Source organism: Cololabis saira, chromosome 5, assembly GCF_033807715.1.
Source record: "Cololabis saira isolate AMF1-May2022 chromosome 5, fColSai1.1, whole genome shotgun sequence".
Classification (NCBI taxonomy): domain Eukaryota; kingdom Metazoa; phylum Chordata; class Actinopteri; order Beloniformes; family Belonidae; genus Cololabis; species Cololabis saira.
Window position 1 is genome coordinate 41,957,115 of NC_084591.1, and position 9,053 is coordinate 41,966,167.

At 40.1% G+C, this 9,053-nt stretch overlaps 1 protein-coding gene across 1 annotated transcript in view; it reads right to left on the reverse strand.

The window, feature by feature from the left end:
* LOC133444399 (aminopeptidase N-like) overlaps window positions 1–5,974 on the reverse strand; it is a 45,010-nt gene extending 39,036 nt beyond the window's left edge. The window contains exon 1 of the mRNA XM_061722160.1: window positions 5,638–5,974. Within this exon, the coding sequence (XP_061578144.1) occupies window positions 5,638–5,774 (137 nt within the window). The 5' untranslated portion in view covers window positions 5,775–5,974. The remainder of the gene's footprint in view (window positions 1–5,637) is intronic.
* Window positions 5,975–9,053: the final 3,079 nt, after the last annotated feature.

Below are 9,053 nucleotides of genomic sequence, written 5' to 3' on the forward strand. Positions count from 1 at the left end.
GAAAAAGGGAGGTGTTTTTATAGGAGCAGAACCTTATCTGTTGAACCTCATCTGGGAGGCCAACTCCAGTGAAAGAAACTTAAACATGTCACACTTTCAGCCATATATTTTCTGTTGTCTATCTCTAATCCGACATGCCAACCCAGCAAAGATCTACGACAACCAAAACCCAGAGAAAAACAGGAGGAGAACCATCAATCTGAAACATCTGTTCCTCTTCACCGTCCTCACCTAAAGAAGAACTCAGCTAATCAGTATGAAAAAAACCATCATACTTTTAACATTTTCATAAAATCCTAACAGTTCCTAATGAATACTACTTCACAGATGAAACACATACAAGTCTTCTAGCTCTTATTTCACACAAACAAACACAGCTGCGTGCCTGGATCCTGACGAACACCTGAGAGTGAGCCACTGGCAGCTACATGTATACTGCAAAAAGTAACGCAGTTTGAAATGTACGTTTTCCGTGGGGATTCCATACATCTGGCATTTAAGGGTTAAATGAGTGTTCAATGTATTTGTCTGTATGTGATATTTGAATCTGATTCGTCTTCTCATCACATTAGCACTGATTAATTTTCAACCCCTCAGTCGAGAGAGAGTGTACTGAATCCTTTAAGATTTCTTCCTCAGGTCTTTTCTTTATTCACCATTCCTCTTCACCCTGCAGAGCGTTCAGTTTAAATTTGCGGGGAATTTTAATGCTGATAACTTTTTGTTCAGCTTAACTGCTTGTCCACTAACTCTTTGGATGATCTTTACTTTTCTTACTTTATTTTAAATAACTCAGCTGTTGGTTGTTCAAATTAATGTTGTTGTTTTTTTTCTCTAACAGTCTCATAATTTGCATGTCTAGTAGGGGTGTAACGATACACTAATCTCACGATACGGTACGATACACGATATTGAGGTCACGATAACGATACGATACGATATTATAGCAGTCTTTTTTATCAACCTTGATAGAGGAATATATGACTGGAAAAAATTTACTTTTATTTGAAAGACACATAATACAAAACAATGCTGTGTGTTTGCCCTATTGTTACAGTTTGTAATGCTTTACAACTGTTTAAGTTTTAAAGAGAAAGCCAGGCCAACCATTTTCCACAAACTGAACTAAAAGTAAATTTCAGGTTTGCATTATGATCTTCAGTTTCATATAAGTACAAATATTTGGCCACAAACGGAATAGTTTCTCTCATGTATGATTTGAATTTTTTCTTTTCCAGAAATTTAACAACTAAAATTGAATAAATAAATACAAGTAAATAAATACATACAATTTTACATCATAAAAAAGATTGATTCATGCTCACCTTATAAGTGTAAGAGGAGATTTATTTTTGTTAAGAAGGTTATTTTGTTAATTCAGGGTTCATTATATTATAAATATATTCTTTATATTCTGATGTAAATCAGGGACTATAATGACACTAGTCAGTTTATCTGTAGTGATTAGTCTGTTTTAGATTGGGCGGAGTGATACGCCACTATACGGCAGTAGGTGCTGTGTTGATGTTCTGAAATCCTACGCTGTTGAGCGGACATTGAAGTACACGCAAACTCACGCAGAAGTTGTCCCGTGTTTATCCTACTCACGACCCCAAAAAAGGTTTAATTTAATAAGGTAAGGCTTCACTCTACACCAGACTTAAATAAGTAAAGGTTCAGAGCTCAAAACAGGACCGCAAAACGGGACTACTTTCTTCTGAGCGGAGTAATATTTTGGTCCGCGCGGTCGCGGCTGCGGCAGCGGTCGCGGTCGGATGCGCGTTTCTAGTCAACACAATAGATTAAAATTAATAACCCAATATCGCGATACAGGTTGTCACCTCCACGACACGTTTCGTGACGTTTTCGTATCGGGAAATTTCGTGGCACGATATATTGTTACACCCCTAATGTCTAGCATTGTCTTATTTATTTCTCACATGATGACTCGAATTTCATTGAAATGAACTATTCCCTAAACACCAGGATAAATGATCAAACAGCGGTATTTGGCACCTTAAGCCGGGCATACACTGTGCGATATTTTGAATCGTATGAGACTGCCCCATCTCACACTGCACGACTAGATCGCGGAGTTCAAAAGTTCACAGCCCACGATTTATGTTCTCACACTGTACGAGCCGATGCTCTGATGCGACCCGTCTGCTCACACTATCATAATCCTCCCGTCGGACCTCCGTGTACTGGAACTCGAGGCTGGTTTTGGGGCAGGAGTGGGCTGTGTCCACCCAAACGTGCGTCCTGCCCACCCGATCAAAGGTTATGGGATCCTTTATTTTTTTATGATTTTATTTTTTTTATATATATATATTTAAAAAATCCCAAAATATCTGTACCGTTTCTGATTGGGTGGGCACTGCGCATAATTTTTAGACATAACAATGAACGCATACCGCAAAAGTTGTGTCTCGCGGAGGAACCCGACGTCCCAGCAAAATGAGAAGAGAAAAAAGCTAGTACCCCTCGCTGCAGCACCGCGGAAGGGGGCGGGGCGTCGGACATCACAGGGGCGGGGCGTCTGACATCACAGGGGCGGGGCGTCGGACATCACAGGGGCGGGGCGTAGGACATCACAGGGGCGGGGCGTCGGACATCACAGGGGATGGATGGATTGTTTTTTAAATGTTTTTTAAATGTTAAAACATTTTAAAAACTCTGTGGAAAGTGTGTGGGGAGCTTTTGGGCGGAAAAGTTGCAACTGAACTGAAGTCCTGCTACTGAATTCACTGTGAGCCACTGGTATAAATGGAGTCATCTCTTGAGTTTTCCAACTCTCTGGGCCGCTCTCCTCACTGCTGACTCGCTGAATGAATAAACACATTAACACAAAACACCTGCTTTTGTTGTCCTTGTCCCTCTTTTGTTTGTTGAAAAAATGTAATTTGTATATATGGAATCATTACTACCAATGATTTTTAGTGCTAGCCTACTCATCACACTCAATACCCAATGACAATCTATATATTTTTATTATAATTATGTAATATTAAACATAATAATTATATTACAAGTATGTTTTATAATCTTATATAATATCTATCTTTGCATATTATGAGTATATATATATTAGTGTCACCTTTTGAGTTTAATTACTGAAACAAATTAACTTTTGCACGGTATTCTTATTTTCGGAGATTCATCTGTATAATGATGACTTTGAATATAAATTTGCATTTGTAATTCTTGGAAATGGTCACCAGATGGTGCTGTGTCATTTTGATATCACGCCCCGCCCCTGTGATGTCCTACGCCCCGCCCCTGTGATGTCCGACACCCTGCCCCTGTGATGTCCTACGCCCCGCCCCTGTGATGTCCTACGCCCCGCCCCTGTGATGTCCGACACCCCGCCCCTGTGATGTCCGACGCCCCGCCCCTGTGATGTCCGACGCCCCGCCCCCTTCCGCGGTGCTGCAGCGAGGGGTACTAGGTTCAGTTGCAACTTTTCCGCCCAAAAGCTCCCCACACACTTTCCACAGAGTTTTTAAAATGTTTTAACATTTAAAAAACATTTAAAAAACAATCCATCCATCCCCTGTGATGTCCTACGCCCCGCCCCTGTGATGTCCGACACCCCGCCCCCTTCCGCGGTGCTGCAGCGAGGACCTTCTCGAAAAAAGAGTTGTTCTGAACAGTACAGCACAATGATAAAAACAAAATCACATTATGGGCGATTTTTATTATTTCACTTTAGTTTATAATTCATCTTCATTGTGGCATCATATAACACTGTTTTAGTCATTTTTGTGCACTTTTCGGCTCATTATATTGTATTTTTCTACATATTTGGGAAGACGAGGTTGCGCCAACATTGTATGACGTCAGGTTTGTTTACATCAGGGGCCGCTGTCATTGGTCCAGCGCGATCACGTGACGCGTCCGAAGCGCTCCTCGACACAGGCGCCGCTGGAAATAGTCCCGCTATTAAAATAACGATCTTGAAAATACTTCCCAAAAATCCGAGTTCAAACTTTTATCCTATGCTTAACATAAATACCTCTTTTTTTAAAGTGAAAAGAATTTACACGCAGGAGATGGGAACGAGATGAAACGAAAAGGTGGGTGACCTGACGGCCTACAGCAGACAGCGCACACACTGAAGGCTGATTTATGGTTTCGCGTTACACCAACGCAGAGCCTACGGCGCAGGGTACGCGGCGACCCGCACCGTACGTGGAAATGCAGTCTTTTTTTTGCTATTAAAACATGATTTGTAATGTGAATTTGCAACACTTAAACTACAAATAATAGTTTTTGAGGTAACATCATAGATTGCGCATGCTCTCTGTGAAAGGATGAGGCAAATCGGGTCGCAGCTGCTTCAACTGTGCGATTCCTTCACGAGGAACGACCAGGATTTCAAACATGCTTGATTTTCTTGCGACCTCACGATTTGTGATCGGGAGTTCGTCGTGAGGTGTTAATCTCTCGTCGTTACCCCACGTACACTGCACGAGGCACGAGCAACGATTGGGTCAAAATCGGGCCCGATCAAAAAAAAGTCGCACGACTGGAAAATCGGCTAAAAACGAGCCGATAATCGCACAGTGTATGCCCGGCTTTAGTTGCTGTCTTTGTTGATTTCTGTGGCGTCTTCTGTCAAACGTTTTATTCCTGGTGAGGTATGAAGGGATAGTTTCTGTCAACTAGGTTTAGTTGGGGTCCACCTCAGTTTGCCATCGATGTCTCGTTGTCAAGATGTTTTTGGTTGCATAATATGTGTATGTAATAACGTACCATATGTAATAATGCAGCTTCATTAGACTTCAATATGTTATTGGACCAAGCAGATGAAATAAAGAATATGACTCTGGATGATGGCGATGCTTGGCAACATTAAAAGTGATTACATATTTAAAAAACAGAATAACAGGAGCGCTGCTGGTGTCCCCACAACCACCGGTGCTCTTGCAATGGGTGCAACAGTAATCTCAAAAGGAAAAAATGCAGGCACTCTGGTGGATTGAAAAAATTAAAAGACCTTTATTGGAGTGGGTTACATACTAAAAAACACCTGTGTGTTTTTTAGTATGTAACCCACTCCAATAAAGGTTTTTTAATTTTTTCAATCCACCAGAGTGCCTGCATTTTTTCCTTTTGTGATTACATATTTATTGGGATGATTGTTTTTTTTTCAAATCAGCATCACAAAATGCAAATTAACATTGAAGAAGTGACAAAGGGCTGCTCCTGCGGGAGCTATTATCGGTCAAGACTTTAGTTATTTTTAGATTTAACTGTAAAAAGAAGTGTGTCTTCTACAGTTTTTATGTTCATATCTGGTCATATTAAACATGAAGCTTTACTTGTTCAGGTATTTTTCACTTCAAACAGACTGCAGTGAACCTATGATCCTGCAGCATGAGTAACTATCCAAACTTGTACCACTAGGTCGGATGTGATTCACCAAAAAACATTTGATGCTTAACAGCTGGTAATACTTTTGGACCTTTATTTAAAAAAAGAAAACTTCCACAAGCCAAAGTTAAGCTATGTGCTGGTGATTTTGTCTTCCTACACTGCATATGAGAATAGTTAGGATGTTAGGGTGTGTACAAATTGCACTTTCGCCTGTATTCACATGTCATTTCCATTACTTTCATTCTTCCCATGTCCTACCTGTCCCAAGGCTCTGTGACGTCACCATTATCTCCTGAGAGGCCAATAGTCCACAACGTGACAATGGTTGCCACAGAGATCACGGTCAAGACCACACACACGACACACAGCTTGCTGACTCGGCAGCTCTTCCCCATTGTTATTCGGTTATTCTGGAAGGAACCCTGGCTGCGTTTCAACCCTCAGCTCTGGCCCGACGCTGCAGCTCAGTCTCTCCTGTACTGCACACCGTCAAAATCCTGAAATACTGAACCTGAACGTCAGCTTTACTGAGGCGCATGTAGAAATCCAAAGAGAAGTGTCTCTCAGCATTTAACTACCCTCAACCACAGTCCCGACGCCTCCTTTATCAAGCTGTCAGGATGAGGAATAAATGGATTATATATTAGGACAGGACAGCTCTTGTGGGAATGTTGATAAGCATATGTTTGGTAATAAACCATGTGCCATTATGTTTTATGGCATATTTAAATCACTGCATGCTTGTTGAGAATTCCAATACGTGTGACATCTATTTACCTCTCAGCGTTCAAAAAGTCAAACCTGCACTTCTGTTTTCAGATCAAATAGAGCTCAAGGTCTCCAGGCAAGTGAGCAGCTTTATTTTAAAGTCTGAGTATTACTTTCTTTTCTCACTGCAATGGTGCAGAATGAGACATTTTTAACTCCCTCCAGTGATTTAATTCTGTTTTATTTACAAAGTGCTAATTTTATTGCAAAAGGGATTTCAAGGTTATATTTAAATCATTCACATTTGATAAAAGTAGCCCAATAAAATAAGCCAGCATTTTGCATCCTGACTTTAATTCCCATCCTGGGCATAAATAAGGTGTCAGGCGAAAAAACAAACAAACAGGAAAGAGACGCAAACTAACACATTAAGCTAGATTGAATGTATTGAAGTAATGCATTAATTTTGTATTTATTTATTTAATAAAAGATCATCAGCCCTTTAAAAACGTAGTTAAGCCCCTGCACATGCTGTGAGTCTGTTCTGACGCCCCCCAGCCTGCGATGCTGTGCAGATGAGACAATGCGAGCAGCAGAAGAGAGAGCAAGCTGGCAAACTTATCTTGGCTAAATAAGCTTCCACAGGTGATATTTTCACTTATTTTTAATTTCAAATCAAGTTAAATTTATATAGCCAAGTTAAATTTCAACCTGGGACCATCCATAGTCCAAACTGGTTCTTATGTGTGAACTGTTGTTGTATCGCAGGGTTCATTCACACTTTTCAACAAGTTCACACGTTCACACGCCACACACTTTCTCACACTGAGAAATCATTAACTTCCCCCAACAGCCCATATTACAAACGAGTCAGACTATGCTGCGGTGCTCTTAGTGCTCATACAGCTCAGAGCAGCCCATCAGAAAATAGAATTAAAAATGTTTAAAGAATTTAAAAATATTTATAAAAAAATAGATAAAATATTTAAATACATAATATTTATTTATCTATTTAAAAAAAGCTTCATACAATGATGAGGAAAAACTGGCTTTATAGGCTTCTGGCCTGTTCTTGCTGGTACCTCTTAGTATAAAAGAAAATGTAAAATTGAATTTTTTTGTTGCCCGTTAAGGTCTGAGTTTCAGCCTCAAGTACTTCATCCCCTGTAACACAACATTTGAAAACAGAAAAATTACAAGTTATTTTAGCAAAAAAGGGGGGAGCAACCAGGAGAAGCAAGCAGAAGAAAGGGATCAAAATGAAGAGAGAATGGAGGTGAATTCAAGAGGTTCAGATGTGGCCACTGAGGGAACAGAGCAGCGACAAAGTGGTAAGCGATGAAGATGATGAGGAAACAGATGGCAGGGAGTCAGAAGAACAACCCTCAACTCAGCTCAACCAAATGGTATGTTTTTCTTATCCATTCAAAACTCTAGTGTAGCAACATAAGATGATAGTCAACAAAACAATGTGGTTTAAGAAAAATCCTCTGTTTTAAGGTTACATGTGTAAAGCCTTACAATTAATCTTATTTTATCTCTATTTGCATTTAACCACATCCTGTGGTAGAGAAACAATGTTAGCTGCATTTGGTAATTTTATGTGTCAATTTTTTTCATGATTTTTTTCCAGACATAATGAACCTAATATAAAGATGTTCCCCCAAAACCTTCCAAGGAGCAGCAAAAAGAAGTGTACATATACAGTACATTGGAATTTCCTCATCCTGTGCTGATGTTGTCCCACACCAGCCTGTCTAGACCTCCTGCCACCCCCCTTGCCCCCCCATGTAAAATATTGTAGATCCGCCACTGTGCAGTTAATGAGTTAGTGACATGGCATACACATATATGAAAAATAAAGCGATCAAGGTGACAAAAGGTTCCCAGTGCATCGGGGCAAGTCTCCAGCTTAAACCACGAGGATCGCTGAAACCAATAGTAACCCTGTTGGTTTTTAATACGTTTTATGAAAAAGAAAAGTTTTGAACTGAACTGAAAAGATTTATCTGGGAGCCGGTTCCACATAAGAGGAGCCTGAGAAGCAAAGGCCTTGATATTAGGAGGAAGCCAGTGAAGACGAGCTAAAATTGGAGAAACACGATTTCTTAGGCTAATTCCCATTAAACCTTACGGTGCATGGACAAGTTTCTCTTCATCACTCTTAGACAGGATGTTTTTTTGTTTATTTTTTATTCATTTTTTGAATATACAGGGTTTATAAGCAAGTAGACAGTCCTATAAACCTATTTTATGTGGGAGTTAAAGGAGCTTGAGGCCGGATTGAGGCAGGATTTATGAAAAAAATCCGTATACATTTTAAGTTTTCTAGTAATAATGTCAGATGAAGCGTTCCAAACCCAAAAGAATGAGCCCTCTAGTGTATCTCTCCGTTGCCTTGAACAGGCTGTGTGCTGCAAAATTTGCTGCAATTCGGGCCCAAATTTCCCGCGCTGGGCTGCGGATGTGACGTCACATGACGCTGCATGCAGGTTCTCCCCGTTCTCCCGTGCCGGCTTCACTGTTGGCTGCAGTACCGCCGACGGCCGTCGTGGTGAAGGGTGGCGCTAGAGAGTCTCATTTCTTAAAAGGAGCCTCAAGCTCCTTTAAAGGAAATATCTGGTCAATAAGATTCCCCTCACAGAAGTACTTCATATCAAAATATCTATTCATCAACCCGGATTCCTGGTAAATGAAATAAGTAGTACAGTATATAGAGAAAGAATGTCAGACTGCATTAAATTATAGCTTATAACAAAGTTTATTAGCCATCTATCTACAGTATGGAATCATCTTGTAAAGGTGAAACAGACAATAACTGCTAAATTAATGGAGGAATAAAACAACTTTACATCAAACATCATACACCAAAAACTACAGAGATGTTTTTATTGTCTTTTTTTCATAATGGGTATTAGTTTGTGCTTACAATATTCAGTTTCAGCAAGATTTTCTGAAAAAGTAGC